This window comes from Haliotis rubra, unplaced genomic scaffold (genome assembly GCF_003918875.1).
Source record: "Haliotis rubra isolate DU_JTF1 unplaced genomic scaffold, ASM391887v1 Scf126, whole genome shotgun sequence".
NCBI lineage: Eukaryota > Metazoa > Mollusca > Gastropoda > Lepetellida > Haliotidae > Haliotis > Haliotis rubra.
The window spans coordinates 419,151-445,730 of record NW_025765181.1 but is presented as its reverse complement, the minus strand read 5'-3'; the positions used below and the strand labels follow the sequence as shown (position 1 = coordinate 445,730).

At 39.5% G+C, this 26,580-nt stretch overlaps 1 protein-coding gene across 1 annotated transcript in view; it reads right to left on the bottom strand.

The window, feature by feature from the left end:
• Window positions 1-19,363, bottom strand: part of LOC124266514 (solute carrier family 23 member 1-like) — a 37,665-nt gene extending 18,302 nt beyond the window's left edge. Inside the window, exons 1-4 of the mRNA XM_046701308.1 lie at window positions 19,317-19,363; window positions 17,082-17,179; window positions 16,573-16,667; window positions 15,984-16,166 (exon numbers count right to left, since the gene is read on the bottom strand). Of these exons, the coding sequence (XP_046557264.1) occupies window positions 15,984-16,166; window positions 16,573-16,667; window positions 17,082-17,179; window positions 19,317-19,363 (423 nt within the window). The remainder of the gene's footprint in view (window positions 1-15,983; window positions 16,167-16,572; window positions 16,668-17,081; window positions 17,180-19,316) is intronic.
• Between the last annotated feature and the right edge of the window lie 7,217 nt (window positions 19,364-26,580).

Genomic DNA, 26,580 nt, shown 5'->3' with positions numbered 1-26,580 from the left:
GGTATTGCAGAGAATTTTCTTATTGCGATATATTGCGATGCGAAAGCTTATATTGCGATATGTATTGCAATATATTGCAAGAAGGGTTTTTTAACAATAAACTACTAATGATCAAGCTAACGCTTTATTTTATATAGCAAAAACACAACAAAATCACTATGCTTCATTAAGCTTTAATAAAAACTTTTAATCATGACAAAATAAGAATAAAGATAATATTTAAATGTAATTTTCACCACGATCATTCCCACCACCATTACCACAATTGCCACAATCATCAAGGTTTCCGAGTGTTACGAAGTTTTCCGAATACAAGTCAAACTATCGGTTTTCTATCAGCGTATCGCAATACGTATCGTTTTCATGTCTGAAGCGGTTAATACCGATAAACCGGTTATATTGCGCAGCCCTACTGACGAGACGAAAAATGGATACGAATTTGGCTATCCAAGTATAATATTTGAATTTTGTATACTTTATAACATCATGTAGCTTTTGTTGACAATAATTGTTACAGATACTGCAAGAAAACACTTAACAATGTTGGTACCCAATATGTTTAGCATGCAGTGTAACTGTTTTAACCAGTGTTGTTCATACAAGGGGTTCATCGTTTCCAACAGCATTCTCACCGTCATCATTATTTTACATCACGTTACTCTATCACCTTTGAATATGTATGTACATGTAGGGCCGCTAGGCGGTGAAGGGCTATGTCAAACCAAGTCTCTGATTGCTTCTAGCGACTGTGTGTATTAACCAATCAGCGCACAGGTTGATCACGTTTGCAATATGGGTCATGGTGACATTCGTGACGCACGCTCGTTATTCCGGGACTAGCCCAGTCCCCAGGTTACGGAAAGGGGCGAGCTGTGACGAAGTTGGGGTACTGGCACACTTCGCTCAGAGCCATTTACAGAGTAGGGTTCAGTGTTAATTTCAGTGACTGATAAAAATAGCAAAGCATCATTAAAGACCTCATAACGACTGCACGCATTCCTGTGTGACAAAGGAAAGTAGTGTGTAAAACCTATCGAAGTATTGACTAAATGTTTCCTTTGATGTTAACAAAATGTACGGTTTACATGGGGTAACAGTAGAAATGTTACACCGAGTTATCCCAATACAATGCGCCATCACCAGGGTCTAACAGTATTCATACACGAGGGGACATAAACCGTAATTCCGAAGTAAAACATGTTTTAATTTATCCATTGTGATTCTGAAAAAAGGAATATGACGAAACATATGTTAAGGTTGATTACACCGAGAGAATACTGATGTAAACATATTATATGCACTGGTTTCTCAACATTTTAATAAAATGAAAAATGACAACAAGAAAGGAAAATCTAACCTTACAGAACATCTCCACTGCAACAAAACATATTGTTCTGATTATTAGCAATGTGTGATATGCTGAAAACGCATATAGGTGCTTAGCAGCACAATAAGTAAGTGAGTGTAGCTTATGGAGAATTCACATAGCTGTGAAGAACTGCATGCCTCAGGCACACCAGATACTTATGATTGTTGGTTGGAATCCCGGTTCGTTCGTTACGTTTCTAGTTCAGTCACCATCACACCCGTGTGTCGTGGGTGTCACCATAGTAACACGTGGTCATATGACGGGAATACTGTTCAAAGCGGTGTTAATACCCAGTTCACTAAATCTTTAGGGTATTTAATAACCGTATTCTAAGGCAACAGAGCCAAAGAACTGAAAATTCAAACCAAGACAAACAAGAAGCATTGATATTTATCATTCAAAGCAATCAACGGTGTGAAAAGCAATGCACAGCCAGTTGTGTACGTTTGTCTTGATATGTCTCCAAATAACGTCCAAACTTCTCGTTCTGCATCCAACTAAGTAAAATATTTGCTGTATACTAAATCACAGATTGTGGGGACAGTTTATATCATCCTTCCCATACCAGCCCAAAAATATCACTCAGCTCCATCGCTCACATAATTAAATATCTCCCATTCAGTGCACCACCACGTCGACATAATTATGCCCTTAACCTGACCATTCAGTCCAGGCTATACAGTCCCTTCCACTCCAGCTTAAAACGGCATCTACATGACTCGATCCTATTGTCGCCCTTCCTTTCACTTGTTGTGTGATGGCTCTTTGTAGTAGCTTGGGATGATAGGGATTTGTTTCCATATCCTGGACCTCTTTAAACATTCTGGCACAAATGGCGGCTGGTACACTTCAGGTCCTTCTTCCCACGAGCCAGAAGTAGCTTTGTCACCTTCAGCAAACCTTTTGCCAGACATTAAAACCTCGTTCCTCCTTTGTACCTGTCGTCAATAAACATGCAAGTGAGTTTAAACTAATGATATTCTCTGTCAGTAAAATTAAAGTTTACGACATCATTCCCTTTTCATGTTAAAACTTCGCCATAGTTGTGTTGTTTTGTGGTCTGTGCATAATAGATAATCAAGTGATTAAAACCATGAGATTGATTTAGACAATTTGGATACGCAATGGGGATACATGACACATGAATTGAAGTAATCAATCCCGATACCAGTCGTCACGTGCGCGTTTTCAGGTTCCATGACTCATCGGTTGGATTATCGCTACCTGATGTTGAACAACAAACCGTTGTATTTGAAAAAGTCATTGAATAACTCGAAAAATATAAACTCGCTATTTGCCAACGTTTTGGAATTCAGATTAATAATATCCATGATGGATATGAAATTTATTCCCAACTGATGCTATATTGAGGATAATGACTTGCCAGTTATCGACAGATTGGTAGGGATGGTACGTTGTTTAAGTGCTGTGTTTATCATACGACCACGTACTGCTTACATGAGTAATCTATTCCTTACTGGGTGCTGATCATGTGTCATCTCATTACAAATTCAGCAAATTGGCAAGTGAGGACGCAATGTAAACTACTATTATCATGACATATTTCAACTTTAATATACGCGGTTTCTTTACTAGCGGTAGTCTTGATTATGCGTTTCGCCGCTCAGTGTTGATCAAATTATGCAAAGAAATAAAATATAGTTAACCTCATGTCAACGTTTGGCAAAATTACCAAGAGTTTGAAGCCATGAAATGTATTAGATACTCGTGCCGTTTTACGAACACCTTGTATCAACACTATCAGGTGGTAATTCATAAAACATGATACAGTTGGAATCGTACATTGGGGCGGTTGTTTTGCAGATTTTTCTTTTGATTATCTTCTGACCTCGTTTTGTCTTTCAGAATGACGACCATAAGTATACTCATGCCAATAATGGTTGTCACTCCTTCAATTTTTTATTGGAGGGGTGGGGTGGGTTGGGGTGGGGAGGGGGGCGGTGACAACCATTATTGGCATGAACTATTTACTTTCAGATAATGTATTCTTCAGAGAGTATAAACTGCATTCCCTATTAATTTCATTACCATTTTGCACTCCTTTCCTAGGCAAGCTCCTTCGAGTGCTAATTGACTATGATTGTGCATCGTGAGAGCAAGTTCAAGAAAAATGACGGCAAGGAAGAGCAGCCAAGGCATCACGTAATTTACTTATATTGGAATCGAAAACGGGCCTTTGGCGAGGAGGGTGAAAGTTTAAACCACATCATCAAGCAGTCCAGGAGGTTGCATTCTCTTTATTTGTCCAACACCGCTCCAACGTATGTTGATAGGGGCGGGAACCCCAAAATGTATGGGAAAGACGCGACTGAAAAACAGAATGAAAAACTATCCCTCTTTATTCAAGATAAACTTCAATGTGATGGACGTGCTGTGCCATTCGGGGACAATCTGATGATGCAACCGTATTGATTTTACTAGTGTTTCACTCACCTGGTACCGTGTTGTCCAAGAAGCATGCCACCAACACAACTGGGGTTAGACAGCAAAACCGCTATGATACGGTCAGCATCGTCATTTCCTAGTGATGGAAAACAACACTGTTACAACAAAGGCATCACTTCTCAATACGCACCGATGCCAATTGTAAGGAATCAAAAAGTTGATAAATGTATTTCTCCATCAAACATAAATTTGACGACGAGAGAGTTAAAGAACACGCTTGTCATAAGACTCGATATGGATGGGTCTTGATAAATCCTGCCCCTTGTGGGACGGTGACCATAATGTCAAACATAGCTTTGTCTTTTCAAGACACTATTTACAGACGTACATCTTATAGCTGCAATGACGACATTATTGCACACACACACACACACACACACACAGGACACGGTGACCAATCCCACAGCACCCACAAACTCATAGCACACTCTGTCGCAATACCCATTAACTGCGTGGGTTGGCGGAGGAGGCACGGTGCACATTTGGGCGCATGCGCTCTAGTCCCCAATGGAGTCAAGCACTGAGAAGGCAGTGGCCAACAGGAATGTGATGCTTGCAGAAGCACTGAAACTTGGCATCCCGAATTGACCTGAAACATTAAGGTGAGTCAGTAGGATTGGTACATTCATTCATTCATTCATTCATTCATTCGCTCATTCATTCAGTCATTCAATTTCTTTTTTTCAGGGAACTGAAGAGGCCATAGGCCTATATTACAATGCAAGTGTGTACAGTCACATAATATTTCAAACAGATTTTCTCCTGTTGAACCCATGATAGATGTACGTTCGTAGATTATTAATAATTTCTAGATTTGTTGCTTTCAACAATAACTTTAATTTTTATTCACAGTGACTGATGCGGTAAATGGAGGGATATATAACATTCTTAAATTGTGAACATACGGACAAACTAATATAAAATGATACTCATCTTCTATCACCCCTAAATCGCATAACATGCAGTCATATTCTCGTGGAACATTATAAGTTGTTCACTGGTCACGAGGGGGAATGAGTTGATGTACCCTCGATGTTTGTTTATGTTCCCTGAGACCGAGGGGAATATAAACAAACATCGAGGGTACATCAATCCATGGGCAACCCATCTTACCGAACACCGTTAATTTTGAATCGTTTGAAGCACGGGTACGAATCTTTTTGTGACCATCGGTAGATTTTGCCGACAAAAAAACAAATTTAGAGTTATCTCCCTTCCATCGATTTGCATTCGCAAAACATCGGTAATTTCCGTACATCATACGTGATTCAATGTTATTCGAGATAAAGAATTACTACCACGAAGTACTAAATGAGTTGCCATTGACAGCGGGGTACATTGAAAATAAAAGAAGAGCGTTCAGCTAATCAGAAAGCGATATTTATGTGTGAGGTAAAATAATATGATATCTGCCTTTTTTTATATTTAATTCTTGGGATGTACATCGTAATCGTGCAATTGCTGGCCTAAACTTTGTAATGTTAACATCAAAGAGGTAATGCTCTGCTATAATATCTGATTTAAAAGTGCTATATAATGAAGTTCTGGGTGATAGAGTTATCGAGGCAGTCCAGAGTTCCAGTACATATCTTTTAACCTTTGTGTTACAGATTTAATAAATACATTTGGGAAACTAATACAATCAAGTTTAAAAGCATATCCAAACCCACATGTTTCAAGCAAATGTCTCACATTTGTTACCCAATTTATCGTAAGATTTCTCTCATACATGCACATCATATTGTAACAATTTTGGGATATCGTGACAGTGGCATATTTACTAGCCTTATCCAATATCTTACAAGTTTCTTTTATGCTTCAGTATATAAAGGGTAACGTCCACATTCTCAATAAACCATGCAATTAGAAGTACTGACCTTACACCTAAAACTCTTTTACAGGCATAAAGATGAACCGTTTCTAAAGTATTAAAATGAGTAAAACCCTAAACCTCGGAGCCATATAACAGAATAGGTTTAATTTTGGAGTCAAATATTTTAAAGAATGTAATTTAATTTACTTCACCAGCCTTCTTCAAATTATGAAATATTCCCATAAGTATTTTCTTACCTTGTAGGGACGCATTATTTACATGTATGTTCCATGATAAAGTTTTTGAAAAATATACATGATGTACACCTAAATATTTATTACCCTTGGCTACTTCTAAATAATTGTCATTTAATGTCCATATCTCAAACTTGGATACTTTTCCGCCATTCTTAAAAACCCCAATCGTAGGCTTATCTCTATTGATTTTTAACTTATATTTGTCACAATAATCTTCTAAAACAGTAATTTGACGTTGTAAGCCTTCAACAGTACTGGAAACATGATAATATCATCGGCAAACAATTGTAGGAATAACTTAACAATGTCAGGATGTGGTTGTATAACATCTTTACAATTCTGATGGACAGCAGTCGCTAGCTCATTTATAAAGAATGAAAACAAGAATGGGCTCAGAATACACCCTTGGCGAACACCAATATTACAATCGAAAGTTGCTGACAAAACTCCCTTACTTCTAATACATCCTTTAACATTGTAATATACGCTTAGTAACATGTTCCTCATTTTATTACACAAAGCATGTGCTGTTAGTAACATCCATAAGTTATTTCTATTAACCGAATAAAAGGCTGTAGAAAAATCAACAAAAAGGACATAAAACTTTGAACCTTTACAAGAAAGATATCGCTGTATGAGGCTGTTTAGAATAAGTACATTGTCAATGGTTGAATAACCTTCTCTTATTTGTAGCATTAGACACATGTCATCGGTTCCCAATTGCGCAGATCGATGCTCATGCTGTTGATCACTGGATTGTCTGGTCCAGACTCGATTATTTACAGACCGCCGCCATATAGCTGGAATATTGCTGAGTGCGGCGTAAAACTAAACTCACTCACTCACTCACTCACTCTTACAAATGTCAACTCCGCGAGCCGGGTACTCGGGTATCGTCATTTTAACAGAAGCTTTGTTATGTTTAATCTTAACGATATCAAAAACGGTTTTACGCAGATATCCATAACACGCGTCTGAGCTCAGTAGTTGGTGCTCTAAAGTACAAAAAAGCCATCCACCGAAAACGCAGGCAAGTACGCACGCACGCACGCACGCACGCACGCACGCACGCACGCACGCGCATACATTTCTTTATTTGACTAGAAACAAAACTTTACTTAAATATGCTTCCCTTATAACCATCGAATATCCCTTATTTATTTCCAGCAGTATATTTACCAGGATATGGGAAGAAGAACCATGGACTCTGACGTATGACGTAATTGCGCGAGTCCGTACGGGCGTAGTAGTCTATGCTTTGAGGATGGTGAGAGAGGACGCCACATTCTGTGAGTGTGGCCGACAAGCCCCAACCAAGCAGAATCGCCAGGAGAAGCTAATAATGAGGTGAACATATTGTGGATAATTGGATGGTAGAGACATGCAGAAAAATCAGACTTGTAACTGATCGTGCCTGTACAGTCAAAACAGTGACTGGTGGCATGAACATCGACATACACCAGAGGAAATACAAACGTATTTACCACACATTAGCTGTAGTCATGTGTACATTCGTTTCACGTCCCAATAGATCAACATGAGCATCAATATAATAATAATAATAACACTGAAAGTGTATATAGCGCTAAATCCAACCAATAAGTGGGTGCTCAAAGCGCTAGAAAATAATGATGTTTGACAGTGCAGTGAAGAGAGATGCGTTTTAAGATTTGAACGCAGCAAAAGATGGAGACAGTTTTAAGGCGAGGGGCACTAAAAGAACGCTTTCCATAAGAGGCCAGTCTTTAAGAAGGAGTTTTCAATAAGAATCTGCTTTTAGATCGCAGTTGTCTGGATGGTTTGTAGGGGGTTAGCAGTTCACTTTGATATTCTGGTGACATGCCTTTTAGACTCTTGTATGTGATACAGAATACTTTAAACACTATCCTCGCCTCAACTGGAAGCCAGTGTAATAAGTATCGGCGTAATGCGAGAGTACTTTGGGGCACGTGTAAGGATTCTTGCCGCTACATTTTGGACTTATATCTCATATAAGTGTAGCTTTTAGAAATGTAAATGTTAGTGTTCTTATTCACACATCCAAGCAACCATATGGGCATTCATTGTCATTCCTGTGAAATGAAAGACACAAAGCGGTATGCATGCAAGTATCAAACGCGCGTGATATGTACTTGCGTAGATTTGTTTCCTATTAAATATTACACCTATAATCGTAAAGTCAGTGGGTGTGTTCAATGGTTTCATGAAACTGACTGCTGAAAGGAGAACTGGTGTTGTATTTTTGATCTCGTGGAACTTACACCACACAAAATAACTGTATTACCCAAATTTACTAACGTCAGGAAATACTCGTTTCATCCGGCGGCCATTTGAACAACATTTGAAATCTACGAATCATCTGGCCGTCAGATTTACACACGTTTAACAGGGTGTTAAAATAAACGAACATTCGACTCTGCATTTACATGTATTTCACAGGTGTGTAAATCTGGCCATTGTTTCCATGTGTTTCCTAACATGTGTAACATATGTAAATGCTGTGATTGACATGCATTTCAATACCCTTGAAATCTCGTATGACCAGGGTTAGGTTTGTCATATATTTTGTACATGCGTAAATGGTTGGAAATGAGTAAGTATAGTGTTACAAGATTAGCACTACTTTAACATGTATTTCAATGGTCCTGTAATGTAACTGTCACATAGGGTTCGTTAGCGCGTCCGACCACGCCATAATGTACTGAGATAATTAGTAACACATGGTGAAGTGATACCCATGACTGAGCACCACTAATAACGTACGTGTCTTTCTTGACATACACATGGTGTCTGTTTAAAAGGTTCAAATATCGGGTCTATGGGCCAGAGCGATATGTATGTTAGGGAGTGTGTGTGTGTGTGTGTGCGAGGGAGAGGGTGTGGCATGGGGTAGGCCTAGGGTGGGGTGGTGGCGGTGGTCGGTGTTGGGGTACTGATAAGTCTTTCTGACCAATAGGTAATATCATTTATACTTTTTGTAATGGAAATTACATAACAGTTTAAATAACTGACCTTTGGTACGCTTCTTATATATGCTATACTAGGAGACATTGCTAATTACAATAAAACGCAGATCTAGACGAATGTGTTCACACAGACATGAACCGGTAGGTCCCTAATTTTAGTGCTCACTTGTATGAGTTATCCGACTGATCATAACTGAACAAATTTCATTATCTATACTTTCATAAAAGATGATTACAATGTATTAATGATTCCCGGTGTAAATTACTTTTGTAAATGTGTGAACATGCACATACTTGGTGTGACCTCTTTTTGATTATGAATACAGGTATTATTCCATACTGACGTTTTCTCAAATTTCAGTTACCCGACGGAATATGCTGTAGACATATTTTGTTTCCACCTCTTGGGTAGACTAAAGAAAATTGTAGTGATTGCAATTAGCTCATAATTTTCATATTAGACCTATTTTGTTTCCATCTGTTGGGCAGACTATAGGAAATTGTAGTGATTGCAAATAGCTCATAACTAAGCAGTTTCGATAATTGTTGAAAGCTTACTACCTGACACATTATGTTGCTCATGCGTTTTCTTTTTTGCTTTTGCTTTTGCTGTCTAATTTGTTATACATTATATAATCATGTTAATCATTTTGGTATCTCAATATCATGGAATATAATATGTACTTATTAATCTATCAAAGTACCGAAACGTATTATCTGTATGCTTTACTGTTATTGGGTGAAACTGTTAAAAGTACCTTCATACAGAATTTCGTGGAAACAGAAACTGAAAATTACTAGATCAATGGAAAACTAAATTGGATAAAGATCGCAAACAATCATTATTTATATTCAACTTTTTAAATTATCAGTGTGCAGATCATGTCACTAACATAAAACTGAAGGATATATGGTGACAAAACTGGGTTCAATCTTGAATGTATAATAAATGTACCAACAGTATCAAGAATGATGGGGTACGCTCATCGGGCTAAAGCGTTCGCTTGTCAGGTTAAAAACCGGTGTTTGATTCTCGACAAAGGCACATTAAGACTGAAAATATATTATTTTGATAAAAGGCAAAGATCTTAATTTCAATTGAAAAAAAAGAGACGAAGTAATTTGGACTAACAACATCTATATTGGGGCTACAGGTGCAGGAAGCATCTTCAATTATAAAATCACATTCCACAAATATCAGATAAAGGTTTAAATGACAAGCATATTTATTGGTATCTTGCCAAGCTCTGTCCTGTCCCAATGCAGTATAACCAGAGTGCTTGTGGTCACTACCTCCGGTGGCCAAATTCAGCAATCCCATTACTTTACAGTATTTTCTTACAGGCATATATTGGAAAGTTAACTTTACGGGTGGAAAGAGTGGTGGGGAAAACACGTGCAAAGTATTAGTACGCTGATATTATCCTTCAAAAACATCATATGTACAACAATCACTTATCATTATGGCATTACAAAAAGGCCATATTTCCAGACAGCATAACATCACCTTTGGCTGGAGTTCCAAATAATTTGACACCGAAAGCCTGTCAGTTAACCCAAAGGAAATAACCCTTGTGTTTTAAAGTGATAGGCAGAATGAAGTGTAGGTTGCCATGCATTTTATAGTCTGTCTCACAGTCCCTGAACCACATTATTTCCCCTACTGCCAAGCCCTCTGTGCAATGCTAAAGCCTTAAATGAAGCAAGTCTATATCTCTTCAGGTCCAGGGTCTGTTAACACCTGCAAGAACCCTAACTCACTTTGGGGGTCGGGTTACAAAGTAAACATATCTATAGCTAACTGCAGCCATGGCTAGCCGGACTGAATCTCGTGTCTCCCTGGGGCTCAATTTAAATGGGCTTGTTCGTTACTATCAAAATTATATATATTCAGACACTAAGCGTTAGTCTATGTATTTTCAGATATGATGGAAATACTAATATTGACCAGATAAAATTCTAAAGGAGCCTTTCTTAAAGCAGTGACTTAACGCCATACATAGCTAGACTTGCTTAGATGATAGACTTCATATAAGGCATCACAGATATTTCACAAACATGGTACAGGACCCTTAGCCTCATTAGCTTATTGCCTCACCACTTGCGAATTAAGCGTTGGCAGATGTAAATGTTACTGGAGATGTTGGTCCCGCCAGCTGTGGGTGTTCGGTATTGCTCTCCATAACCCGAACCCTGCAGTGAGTTTTCCTAGAGACGGAAGGGGAGAAAATATCGTTCTGTGACTATGGAAGACCAAAAATGTGGACAACACACCATTGTTTGGGTCTTTTAATTGTAAATATGATTCAACTAGCTTAACCTAGATTTCGATATCCTCCGAATGTACATTTGGTGGAAAATATACATTTATCCCGAGACAAGGACGAATGTTTATATATAATTAAAAAAATGTAACAGCACTAGTATCCATTTTGTCTTTTGTCTTCTACCCGTCAGAACTAGATTAACAACTAGTCTCTGATATGAACATATTTTACAGAAAAAAAGTTGAAAAAGTTGAAGTAGTAAAAAAATAATATTATATAAGGAAAAGGAGCCCTGAGACTTTCTCCTGAAGCTGTGAAAATCTAGACTTGCCACATTTTGTAGACTTGCGTGGGCTTGGATATATTTGCTACAGGGTCTGTATGACAGACGACGTCCCAACAACGGACGGAAGTCTTACCACCATGGAAATTCAAGTGTGATTTCCTCATATACAAATATGTTTGGACATATTTTATACATGTCAGCTGCATTGATACAATACCATACATCGAGTATTTGGTGTTTTTTCTAAAATAATTGATAAACAAATGATAAATAAACAACTGCATTTCAGTGATGATTCACATATAATCATGACTGTAACAAAACATCCTCATACATGTCGATGGAAAACAATCATCACTGAAAGCTATGATATGAAGAATAACCTGTTTACTGTAATTTACTGTAAATTATTTTTAGCAAAGATCATGTGAATGCTCGAGCTGTTTTTATAATGGTAGCTACGCCCCTGTTTGCATGTGTTGTTGACGCGGCATGGACTGCTTGTAACATCACTATTTGATTATGATTCACAAACACATGCCCACGATATGGTCGGAATCGTGCCACGGATTAGCAGATACTCATCATGAAAACAGGTTTTTATGTAGGTGACTTGAAACTCGCTTTTACAAAGGCCTATAGGTTCGATCACAATACATTTCGGTTTACAGCTTCTCTTTTCTTAACATGCTCACGTCAAAACTGATTTAAATTCTAATCACACATTAAAGAATAGCACAATAAATAGTATGCCAAATTATCGTTACCATGACAACCCTGTGATATTTCACCTTATGTAAGAGAGTAATGCAGATGATACTGTCGGCTGTAAATTTTGATAAGTTGCTTCATCGCTATCAATAAACACTGGGTATCTATATATTAACACGGAAAAAATGGACAAAGGTTTACCAATATTTCATACCGATATGTGTTATTGAAAAGTGGGATTATTACAGACTAAATGACCACGTTCCTCAATCTTAAGCCTGTCAAGGGTCACATTGATAACGAGCATCGGACATAATCCGGGACCAGTATCTCTAAAGCTTATAGAACCACGGTGCATTACGTTTATCAGTCTTTATGGCTGTTTGCATTCCACGTTGGTCAAATCACGTGCGTGCCACATATACCTTCGTGGCATACTCGCGACTGGCCATCGATGCTTCGGTCCAACTAAATGACATAATCTCACGTTCACAATAACAACGTCATCGTAAGTTTTACCTGTAAACGATTATTTGCAATAGCTAGAATAGATATATATTACGGATGACAGTCACAAATCAGGGGGTGACTGTCTAGTAAATTCACTCAGGTAACAAACTTTACTTTCTTCTACTTTGACATACCCTTGCCTATGTTAACTTTAATCTATTGTAAATACCTTAACTATAAGTTACCACCTTCGGCAGTACCTTCAGGTCTATGTGGCGTCGTTTAATATATCTCACAATTACTGTGTATTACTGTTTAGGATTGTTTATTTGATAATGATTAACTCTACGTTGTTGTGTGGCTATTGTAGATTGTATAGAGTGTTTTGGGTATCCTAACTATTGCGTGTAAACACGATGTTGTTTAGTGACTGTTGCAGAATGTGCATTGTATGAACGCCCACTGGGGTGGTGTCTGGATTGTATAGAGTGTGTATCCTAACTAGTACATTGCGTTATGAGCAATATGCTGTTTTGTGCGTTATGAACGCCCACTGTGTTGGTGTGTAGAGTATTGAACAATCACATTACGTTGTATACTTTTGAATGTGTATCGTGATTAATGTGATGTGTAACGAATCCAAGTGTGATGTTTATGTACTTTGATAGATGATTACAGTGTTAACATGTTCTAATAATTGTTTATAAAACATACCATTATTGATTGATTATGTGAAATCATCCTGTGACTGCTGTGTAATATACTCCTTGTTTATTTTACTCAGGTGTTGTGTTGTGTGTGGGTTGGTATAGTCAGACCTCTTGCCAAGCGAGCTAATTCCCCAACTCGCGTTTTAACATATACAATTATATGTGTGATCAAAGGCCATATGATAGATTATGTGTATGTGGTCTCTGGTGTAATGGAGGAGAACTTGCGTCGCTAGTTTTCTCGATAATCTGAACACATGTATTTAGCGTGTAACCGGCAGATACTTTAGAATAAAGTGTTTGCCCCACCTGTAACAACGATGTCCCGTGTCTATAAAAGGGATATAATGTGGAGATGAATGACATGTACTTTTATCTTGGCCCGTTTATGATGATACATACTGCGATCTTTCACAATAATCCCTCTGGCTATCAGATTGAAGGTACGTTTTAAACATAACCGGTATTTCTATTATTGTATTTATAAAGTTCTTCGAACGTTCTCCATATACGTCCGTCATATACATCGCGCACTACCCTTTTCTCTTTTGATCTTCTCAAACGACTGTTACAAGTTCGAAGAATCTTGGTCAAAGTAGAAAAGTCTTAAGACTATTGCCTACAATTCTGTAACTTACACATTGTACCCTAAATGGGTAGAGCTTTCGTTCGGGGGAATATCAGAAGGACAACGATACAGTTATTTCCAATGTTGCAGAAATATCTCCACTTACTTAGGAAAACACTGAGATATTGTATTCACGTCGGAATGATATTTTCAGCCCCTGTCAGATCAGAACCTGAACATGCGATGTCCGCGTCTATGGACCCGTGAAGGTCCGGGGTAGAATAGCCCTTCAGCAACCCATGCTTGCTATAAAAGGCGACGATGCTTGTCGTAAAAGGCGACTAACGGGATCGGGTGGTCAGGCTCGCTGACTTGGTTGATATATGTCATCGGTTCCCAATTGCGCAGATCGATGCTCATGATGTTGATCACTGGATTGTCTGGTCCAGACTCGATTATTTACAGACCGCCGCCATATAGCTGGAATATTGCTGAGTGCCGCGTAAAACTCAACTCACTCACTCACTCCGCGTCTGTGTCAGACTAAAGGCCTATAAGATGTTTAGCAACACTGGGGCGTAATAGCCATAGATCTTCTCCAAACAAGGGAGTATACATCTTGTGAGAATGACTTCTTCGACAGGGAAATTTACAGCAATGCGACATCACAATTAATTACGTGATATTTACTCGCAATCTGAGTTATGGATCGTCAATTTAAACAGGACAATATAGACGAATTTCACAAAAGGCACGGAGATCCAACATGATATACTCAGAGAACGCACCCGCCTGTGCTATCCGGTCATAATCGCTACTCGATAAAAACAATTTTTCATGTCATGTCTCACAGAATATATAATTTCATATGGCATTGTTTCTTATTGTATACTTTTGCGTTAGTGAAACAAACTTTAAAGTTTATGTATGGCGTTTATTACAGCAAGTGCAATAATATTCCAAGTATGTACTGCCACAATTATTGTACAGTAGTGATGCGCGAGCTGAACAGACTTAAGAAATTACGAGTTGGTTCGTGTAGCATATTTGACTGTGCTCCAAGAGAGACAAAGTGCTATTCTTTTGGGGCAGCTAGGGACACTTGCGAGGACAAAGGGCCAACGCATCGCCCTTTGTTCACCACTGAACCTTTCAATCCCTCGAAACATGCACCTCACAACATTTGCCAACACCACAAGGCGTAACTGATACTGGTAGCAAGAGCGAGTGCGGCTTAATAAGGCGTGTTAGCTTGCGTAATACCGCTTTCTTTGTCAGGCTCTTTGGTGATAAGAATATTGAGGTCATGTGAACGTTGATTTCAAACGTACTAAAATATGTGAAAGTGAAATTACATGAGCCAAGTAATTCACATGATGGAAACATATGATCATCTTGCTTGAATACAGGTAACATGATGGTGTATGAACCGTTCATATACATACCCCTGAAATCCGGTATGATACATAAACATCCAAGGTGTGTAAACATTTGCAAATTTGAAAATTTACTTGTGTTTCCCCACCTAAGTAAATTCACATGTTTCCAACCCGAGTAAACTTAGAACGAAATCGGAAATTTCAGCACCAACTGAAATTCAAAGGAATGCATTGGAAATACTGTATGATCATGTATTTACCGGGGTATCTGTTTTGCAATTCATATTTGGAAATCCCCGACAATCCGGTCAGGGCATACATGAACGAGGTGCTTGTGCATACGAAAATGTACGATGAGCATATGTTTCAAAGGTACAGCTTCATATGAAATATATGCCCGAAGTTAGGAAATATCTGAAAACATACGTAAACCCGGTCATGGCATGTATTTCCTACTGTATTTACGTATATTTCAATGGTTTACTATCCGGTTTTTGGTGCTGTGGTATTTCTTCATTGCATTTGAAAAACATTAAAACGATGTCTTTAACATCAACTCGCAGAAACCGATTTGCATAGGTGAGTTTTTTAAACCCTGAATCACTCAATCGTGGATTAAATCAGGTATTCATGGTAATTATGGGTCTCGCTTTGCTCATACCCTGATCATGGTTCTAAGACTGGCATTACTTGGCTTGCCTCACACGATCAGACAACGCGGTGCTACTGAAACGCTGTTACCATAAGGACACTCCCCCACTGCGTCTCGGAGAACCTCGCGACTGTCTTGTAGATGTACAGACCAATCAACGTGATGGCAGGCACGATTGTTACAGGTCCAATGAAGCGGAGCAGCACGCCCACCAAACCAGTTGCACCAATCATCATGTGGATATACCCCACTGCCATGCGACTGCCCATTATCTATAGTGACAAGCAAAACGTAAAATAAGTCAAACATTTTGTTTCGTTAATTAAAGTAGCACTACAAGACTGTGGACTATTTAAGAGTTTAATTCTCCTGCGATTCGTACTGGCACAGAGTTGCGTCCCCTGGACACAGTTCGATGTGATTATGTTTCTAGTCTTGGTCCAATACACAGAAGTGACCGTGGATTTTACCAAAGTGAGACCTTCAGGCCTTTAGAACACGCTCCCACGTTCTGTTAAAAATCCATTAAACGAATCCCCTGAAGAACTGGAGAAAGATGAATTTATTAGATAAGAGAAGTGTGAAATACCATATTTGTTTGCCCGTGTAATGTGTCCTGTCTTGTCGTGTTTACAGAACAGTGCGAGAACTGGAGAAATGAGTGTACTTGAAACTTACAGTCCCAAGTTTGCCGTGGACTATGTCCAGAGGAACTGGAAACTGTCCCCGGGTGTCCACGGTCACATTCAGGGTGGAATTACCGTAGTATTCAGCTGAAAGAACAACCCAATCAAGGCTAATAATGAACTATGGTTGTGTGCAGTCACAAGAAAGACATTCACATTTAACCATGGGGTATTGATTTGTTTTCGATATAACTTATCTTAATGTTGTGGAAATGTAGTGCTGGCGGGTTTCAATCTACAGACAAGTAGAGCACTGATATTACAGAGGATTATTATATTATTCAGTGATGGGAGTGGGAACCAACAACATGCATTTTCAGGACGTTCAGCGAACTAATTATTCTTTTCGTTAAATATATTATTATGTTAACATAATTATTTTTCTTTACTAATCTGTTGCTTGATACGTTTGATCAAACGGCCCTCCCCAAATGTGAAATAATTGGCCAATCAGAACAGTTGTATGGTTATGCTTGAATAATCATTAGTGTTTATTTCTACCAAATTCTTCCTGTGTTGGACACCTCCATTCCTGCATCTCAGACAGAGCCAGAGGAGGGATGATGTAGATGTTGGTTGGGCCTTGGAATATCGGCAACCTACATCGAAAACATACATATACGTTACGCGAACTTAAAGATATTACACTCATCTCGTGTTGTCGCTTTCTCGCCTCGTGTTATTGCTTTTTCGTCTCATGTTATCGCTTTCTCGTCTCGTTTCATCGCTTTCTCGTCTTGTGTTATCACTTGAAATCTCGTCTCGTGTAATCGCTTTTTCATCTCGTGTTGTCGCTTTCTCGTCTTGTGTTATTGCTTTCTCATCTCGCATTATCGCTTTCTCGTTTCTCGTTATCGCGTGTTTGCTTTCTCGTCTCGCGTTATCGCTTTCTCGATTTCCTGCGGCCGTATTTTAAGGTGGGAAAGGGATGGCCCTGCTCAGTCACCATATATAGTCCATTGGCTGACTCGGGTCCACATGCAGCCCCCCAACAGGTCTACTTCTTGACTATGTTCTAGTAGCCATGGGTCGCTCCTTCAGTAATGCGTCATCAAGTCCTGTGCAAGTCATCTTCTTTCCACACATCTTGAGATATGCACATTTTAAGTGGAAAGTCCCAATCATGATTATGTGGTGTGCACATTGGTTCTTGTTCCCTTTTCTGCTTGGCTGAGACACTCCTTCACTGCTTTGTAGACTGTGATCGGATGCGGTATGATAGGGTAACATTCGACAGTTGTGAGTTTTGTCGGTTTCTGCCCTGTCAATGACACAAAGCCACCCGATCTTGGAACATTCTGACTGGTCTTTGCAGCATGCAGACGAATCAGAGGCCAAAGCATATTCTTCATGACGATCTTCTCATATGCTTCTTTCCCTCCATCTACTGACCTATTGACAACTTTATACCCAGGGCTTCTTCTTTTCGCAATGTAGCACTCTGGTTAGTCGACAGCTTCTGATTGTTTTAGCGTCCGTTCTCTTATTCTTGGAATAGAAAACTCTACCTCTCTGTCAAATCTTTTTGACATAACACATGAATCGGGTAAATTATCAGGTGTTGGTATGGAGGCAAGCACACATTCCAGATCCGGTCTCACCTGATCCCATGGATGGTCACGGATCGACATTCGGGAATGGTGCCATGCAGCCAAAGTGGACTGATGGAGAAATCCTTCCTTAACAGTTGGTGGACATTTTAGAAGATACTGTCGCTGAATTAGATGGAAGTGATGATGATGATGATGATGATGATGATGATGATGATGAAGAAGATGATAATGATGATGGAGAGGAGGATGACAACTCTTCAGATGAATAATACGTGTCTAGTGAGGAGAGTGACAGCATGTGGACCCCCCGTCAGCCAGTGGACTAATAAGAGCCTATTTCTGGTGTACCCCGTAATATTGCTGGAATGTTGCCCATACACGCATTAAACCCCATTCACTCTACCGCGTGCGAATTACTTCTTGGTTGAGGTGTACTGAGGGAAAATGGTGTATGATTGTTTGTCACATCAGTTCTCTATAATGTTTGCCAAATGAAATATATATGCCCGACGTTTAGCTGTAGTGTCATATTATGCCTTGTCAATGAGTGCATTTGTGAAATAATCCACGATAGCTTATTGGATTAAATATATCATGTGTCCAATGTTTTGTTTCTCCTATGACCTAAAACAAAGTGATGTAAATGCAAAAACATCCATTAGAACAAGTGTTGATAACTGTAATTTTGAAATATCTGTGCATGATAACTATTGTGAAACAGGGAGTTACACAACATGGAAAGAAAGTCGACGTCATGAACGCACTGACTTTGCATAACGTAATGTGTCTGGAAGAGACTCCCGGTGGAAAAGAACATATTTGATCTACTTTATGACCGGAACAAGTATAACCCATATGATGACCCATTCATGTAATGTGTAAGGAGCCGAACCTGTCAACTGTATCACGCCCAAACCACACCAAACCTAACTCCTCCCAAACGTTATAGAATGGAACCTGTCTAAACCGGCACCCCACGTGTTAATTACAGTTAAACATTATAAGATTGTTCACTTAGGTCACGAGGGTGGAGGACATGAGTTGATGTACATCTTTAGCTCGATGTTTGTTTATGTGGATAGTGACCCAGCAATGACATTATAAGCCCTGGTCACGAGGGGCATGGGTTAAACAAACATCGCCCTTAGGCCCCGAGGGACAGAGAACAACGTACTTATCTTACCGATTTTGAATTGTTTGAAGCACGGGTACAAATCCTTTTGTAACCATCGCTAGATTTTGCCGTTAAGAAAAACAAATTAAGAGTTATCTCTCTTCCATCAATTTGCATTCGCAAAACATCGGTAATTTCCGTACATCATACGTGATTCAATGTAATTCGAGATAAAGAATTACTAACACGAAGTACTAAATGAGTTGCCATTGACAGCGGGGTACGTTGAAATGTTACTCGCTTGTGAGCGGGGTACATTGCAAATAATAGAAGAGCGCTCAGCCAATCAGAAAGCGACATTTATGTGTGAGGTAAGATAACAGACATTGCTGGTAAAACAAACCAGAATCACGTTACATGACATGGAGGTTTTTGACTGGTTTCATTGCTGATCTTCAGTGGTTTCCATTTCCATGATTATCGCTGATATTTTGTCCTTTACACCAAATGGATTCTGAATTTTAGATAAGTGTCTATGTACAATTGCTTTTAAACTTTAGAGCACAACAAATACATGTACTTTTTCCTTTGGCAACAACGAAGTTCCGATCATATTCTCAAAACAGTTACACCCGTGAAGATCCAGGTTAGAACTGATCTTCAGTAACCCATGCTTGTCGTAAGAGGCCACTAACGGGATCAAGTGGTCAGGCTCGCTGACTTGGTTGACACTTGAGATATTGTATCTCAATTGCGTAGATCGATGCTCATGCGGTTGATCACTGGATTGTCTGGTCCAGACTCCATTATTTACAGACCGCTGTCATATAGGTAGAATATTGCTGAGTGCGCCGTAAAACTAAACTCACTCACTCACTCATCCATGTTAGGCGGTTGAAACCTACACCTTCATTGAATACACAATGCTATTTAGAAAGTGGTCAATTGTAACACATGTTACCTACACCTGCATGTGTCGTCATTCACTTGATGCACTGTTAATGAAATGATTACAGGCGTAATACTAGTAACACAGCTAATTAACCGTAGTTGGGATAATTACGGAATCTTCCACCGACACCCCCTCCCCATCTTCTTCTCTCCCATGCCATCTACTCCATCTCCCCTCTCCTGTCTTTTTCTACCTATTTCCACACTTTCACTTCTAGTACTTATATCCTATATTTGCTCTAATATATCCCACTATAGTATGTAAATAAAGAAAATGTTGTATATTTCCGAGGATGTTACTTTCACATCCGTGGATAATATTTTCATCTGTATGTGACATGGATATATTTGAATTCACATAGAAGTAGTGTAACACCCCGCTTTATATATGTACTAATGTATCGCATGTATAACACCTGTCTTTAAGCTAATAAAAAAAATACAAAAATACGGAATCTTATGAATTCAGGTTGATGTGGCGAATGTATATGCACGTGGAAGCACAGCAAAAGAGGACACTTTAATTGAAGTCCAAAACACGTCTTTATACTATCAACAGCGCTTACGGTTGGCGCAGCATAGATCGCGACCCGGTCGAGAATTCTGGGATATCATCCGAGCATGTAAAAAAACAACCAGTCCAGGCGAATTGTCAGAGATCAGTACCCATATAATACCTGATGAGTTGTCAAATATCCTAATTATTATAAAAAAAATAACTATCATAGCCTCAAGTAGACTGACTGACTGAGTTTGGTTTTACGCCGCTTTCAGCAATATTCCAGCAACATCACGGCGGGGGACACCAGAAATGGGCTTCACACATTGTGCCCATGTGGGGATTCGAACCCGGGTCTTCGGCGTAACGAGCCAACGCTTTAACCATTAGGCTACCCCACCGCCCCGCCTCAAGTAGATGTGCTGAGTACATCTGTGTACAATCTTGATATGATTAACGTGTTGTACTGTATGTAGACTTCCCTGTAATGCAAGGATAGAAACCAGATACAATGGAGGTGACTCGCTGATTCGGTAGATCAATCGTCGGGGTTTCTCAGCGTCGATATTGACAGAAGATGCAGGAATTGCTTCTTGTTCAACATAATCTCCGTCGGTGGCGTCGGTGGTGACGGTGTTCTTGTTTGCAACGGGCTCGCCACTGGCCGAGTGTTTCAGAAGCGGACTTTCACTGTTGATTTGAAGAAATGTGCCGGTGTCGATGGTGAGGTGTTGGGTGGATATTTGTGGAAAACTCTTTTATGTGTTTCCATATTGACACACTTTATCAATAACAACTTCTTCTATTACCGTGAGTGCGACGTTTCGATACACATTGTTGTACCGTTGGGAAGCAGGGTGACCAGTTTCAATTGTTTTCGGGAACAAATTAATTTTTCCGATACATCAACGCCTCAATCAATTGCCTGCATCTATTCCAATCAAAAACCCATAACTGCCCCTGTAAAACACCCATACCCGCCCCATCACGACTTATACCCACCCTGCACCCGTGAAGATCCGGTTAGAATATTGATGTTCAGTAACGGGATCGGGTGGTCAGGCTCGCTGAATTGGTTGACACATGTCATCGGCTCCCAAATGCGTAGTTCAATGCTCATGCTGTTGATCACTGGATTGTCCGGCCCAGACTCGATCATGTACAAACCGCCGCCATATAGCTGGAATATTGCTGAGTGCGGCGTAAAACTAAACTCACTCACTTGCTATATCCACCCTGATCAACACCCATACCCGCCCTATCAACACCTATGCCTACTGTGATCAAACGTCCATACCCACGCTGATCAAACAAAGATACCCGACTCTACCTGACGCATCCCCATCCCAGAATTTCATTTTAGAAATAATAAGAGTAACGAGTGATGAAAGTCCCAAATGCAACTTCGTCTTATGTTATCAACCATGAGTAGGTTCAGTTTGCTGTATATCACCAAGCGAGCTCACAGAATAGTTATTGTATACATGAATGTCATCGCGTACTTTACGCTGTCTCACAGGTCTATGTTATCCCATTACAGTGCTAATCAACTCGGCAGTATGAACTTCCTTTCCGATTATAAGGTAATATCTAAATATCTGCCTTATATGTGACTCACCTGGTCATAAACTCACATCAGTACGTTCATGAATACTGGCACTAATAGTAGAATCATCAATTAATTCAATGTGGAACTTCCTTGGTCCTAAACAAATTACCTTTGTTGTTCCTTTTGTCTTGGGTCCCCTGTCTCTCACATACGTACTAAGGCCATATAGGTAAATGTATGGCGTATTAAACACTATAGTCTGTTTCTGGCAATTGTGTATCAGTATCCAGTAGAAATACCAACGCAGATTTCTTTTCGTCACCATTCTGCCATTTAAGTCCTCTGGAATCTGTTTGAACAGACATTGAAGATTAATTACTCTCTGAAGTTGACCCTTTGCAAGTTAGAGCACTGACAGTATGAAATGCAGGTTCAGTTGTGGGTTGCGGAAAGCTATTCTCCACGACTAATAATATATTTCTTCTTTGTTTGAAACCTTATAGCGAAAATGTTACAATTTTATTCTCGTTGTCATTAGTCCAAACTACCCACAATTATCAAAATAAGAAAGTGAATATTTAGTTAGTTTCGAGATGGAGTGAATGAGTGTACAGTATATTTTGTTGTATTTCTGAATTGACAAACGACTGAATTACAGCAGGGAAAACGAACCACGAAACTGTGATAATCAGTCATGTAGTAAATCGTTAGCACCCAAATCTCATTTTATTCAGTTTGACTAGTAGAATTCCTTGCTTTTGACTTTTCTGCCATTAAATGCGGCTTAGTTGCAACCTCGCTTGCCGATTGAGCTAGGCATGAAAAGAAAGCGACAAACCATTATAATAGTCATACGAAATCTCCTCTAAATAGACAACGCCAACGTTCAAGAACCAGTGTCAACTAAACGCAAACTAGCGGTGAACATTATATACATAAATGAGTGTTGACACAACCCGTGAAGATACAGGTTAGAATTGGTCTTCTACAACCCATGCTTGTCGTAAAAGCCGACTAACGGGATCGGGTGGTCAGGCTCGTTTTCTTGACACATCTCATCGTATCCCAATTGCGTAGATTGATGCTCATTCTGTTGATCACTGGATTGTCCGGTTAAGACTAGATTATTTACAGACCGCCGCCATATAGCCAGAATTAAGCTGAATTCGGCATTAAACAACAAACCAACCAACCTGTGTTGACACAAGGCGAAAAGCAATTAAATCCATCGTACGTTTCCCATTATGACACAAGGAATACGAATACATAATTTGTTTTTTATAGGAATGAGTGAAGTCAGCTGTAATTCCTAATATTAACTTCTACAATATGTTCCCTTGATTTTAGGTTAACAATTCACCTGCCTTTGTGTGTGTTTGTGACAGTTCAACCGATAGGGTAGGAGAAGCTCCCCTTTTCATTAACACCTGATATTATCATAAAACCTATAGTGAGGTGAGGTGAGGTGAGGTGAGGTGAGGTGAGGTGAGGTGAAATTGGGTTTTACGTCGTGCTTGAGAATATTTCGCTCATATGACGACGTGCATGCATGTGAATGTGTATGTGCGGCTACTTGTGATAGCCCAGACTTAAGCTGGTTTTATAGTGCTAGCCCACTGAGATACCATGCCGCAGTGAAGCATGAATACCCCACTCAGACACATTATACTGACTCTGAGCCGACCAGTCCTTGTTGTACCCATTAATACCGAGCGCCAGGCAGGGACCAACAAGTACCATATTTTAACGTCTTTTGGTATGACGCGGTCAGGGATGGAACCCGCGACCTTCCGCTCTCCGGGCGGACGCTCTAACCACAACACCACGGAGGCGGTCAAACCCATAGTGTAGCCAAGTAACGACAAAGTATACCAGTATACGAAAAGAGCATATCTAAAAATACGTCGACAATGTAGCACCGTTACCCGATTTTCCTAATAATTTCAGTGTAAAGCTAGAATTGTGTATTGGTGACCTAAACTATCATATTGTTGTGTGATCTTGTTTGAAATACTTTCATACAGAGATATTGATCACCGGGTGTACAATCCCGTTGGAAGAAAATGGTGTTCGCCTTTACTCACAGCATTTCGAACCAGATATTTTTATAGTTACAGCAGGGCTGGGCTGATCAGTGAAGCCGAGTGATGCATATAGTTTACAACAATGGCCCTTACAAACTAGCCATCATGGTGAAGGCAAAACAGGATCCTGCTATATCTAAGGCAGGCAACTCGTCACCCGAATTGCTTCAGACAATATTATGATCCAAGTCTGTTCTCAGTGAGTAATAAACTTGAAAAGTGGATAAATAGTTCTGATTTTAAATCAAGTCCAGTTTTGCAATGGAATAGATGAATATGATATTGTCATAAGGAAAAAGTGGCATTCCAAAAACTTCATGGTATGCCATTTTTACCTTATGACAATATGCATAAAGCTCTTTAAAGTTTTTCGAATTTTCGATGCATGCATAAATCAGTGCCTGCCTATTGGACGAATATGAATCTCAATGTGTTGCCACATGTTTAAAATTCACCAACTACCGAAAAATGACCTTTTGTCCAGCACAAGACTCTCTTCTTGATCACGGCGACAGGCAAAAAAGCTGCATGCACGTACACGCTCCAGATAAGGTTAAGCAGGACATGTTTATTTATTTTCAGCGTAGACTTAGGAAGAGAAAATAATTTGGTTGACTTCCGCCGCTGCAGAGAAGGGGTTTATCAATATATGAAGCACATATGACATCCCAAAAATGACATCCTTACCTTGTCAGCTTACTGACGGGGTTAACCTCTTTGGTCATGTGGACAAGGCGTGAGAACGTCCGTGGTTCGAATCCCAGCAACTGTTATAACGCGCGAGTTTCATTCAACATACAATGTTATTCTTATGAAAAGGAAGAAGACAAGAGACTTACTGAAGTTAATCCCAAATCTTCAGTGAAATAACCGATTGTATGGAGTGTTTTCAACCTGTAAATGCGTGTAAAATCAGATGGTCTCTTTCCATTCAAGGAACATTGCTAAAATACACACAAAGCTGCCTGATTATATTGAACAAGTTGTATTTAGTCGTCTCCAGCCATTAACAATCCTCCAGTTGTGGATCAGTTCCATTTTGAATTGTAACACACTGATTGTCACCTCTCTGTAGACATTGTCGACATGATGTGACGAAAAGCAAATGCAGTGTCACAAACGGATATACTCAAATGTTTTGCTTGGAAGAAATACACACGCGTCTTCGTTCACGCACACCGTCATTATGGAAAATCAAACATAGACCATCACAAAACAAAACCGAAACAGAAAAACCTCGGTAATCGTCTTTTTTTATTTGAACAAATGACGAACGTACTACTAATTTATCAGTGAAGGAGGTAATGAGTGCATTTCACCAGAGATATCAGCATCTTTTGTTTGTTTGTTTGCTTGCTTGCTTGCTTGCTTGTTTGTTTGTTTGTTTGTTTGTTTGTTTGTTTGTTTGTTTTTGTTTGTTTGTTCGCTTGCTTGTTTATTTGTTGCCGCACCCAGCAATAATCCAGCTATATGGCGGCGGTCGGTAAATAATCGAGTCTGGACCAGAAAATCCAGTGATCAACAGCGTGAGAATCGTTCTACACAACTGGGATACGATGACAAGTGTCAGCCAAGTCAGCGAGCCTGACCAACCAATCCCTCATACGACAAGTATAGATTGCTGAAGACCAGTTCTAACCAGGATGTTCACGGGTCATCAGCCTGTACAGTTTTGAGTCTGCACTACTGGTGGCTGTTTTGTGGACTTTTCAAAGAATCCGCTACTTGGCACCAATTCTACCCAAGAACATAAGGACCAAGCATTGAACTTATTGCACGAAAGAATAAAAGAACATAATAAATATATTCATACCGATGTGACGTATCAGCTGCTGCCTTATGTAACGGCGACTATGCATTACCATATTGTAATATGTCGAGAGTAAATACGCAGACACTTTGCAATAATATCACTGTCCCTTAAATATTATATACAGGATATCCAATGGCTGTTAATCTTAGTTGTGAATTGCCGAAATATTACTTCTTACATGCAATCAAACGGACGAGACAGCATATTTGATAACAATCGTTAATACACATCTTTTTCATGGGGGGAGCGAACGTAATTAAAAAATGTGAAGATCGTATTTGCTTTCAACAAAATTGCTGTAGGCTGTCAGGCAACAAACACATACTTTTTTATGTGAGTGGCGGATGATATCAGTGTTGCAGGATATGTCTACCCTTTTCCCGACCACTAGAGTCATCAGTGATTGTCACAGTGATCCATTCACACATTCCCATTTT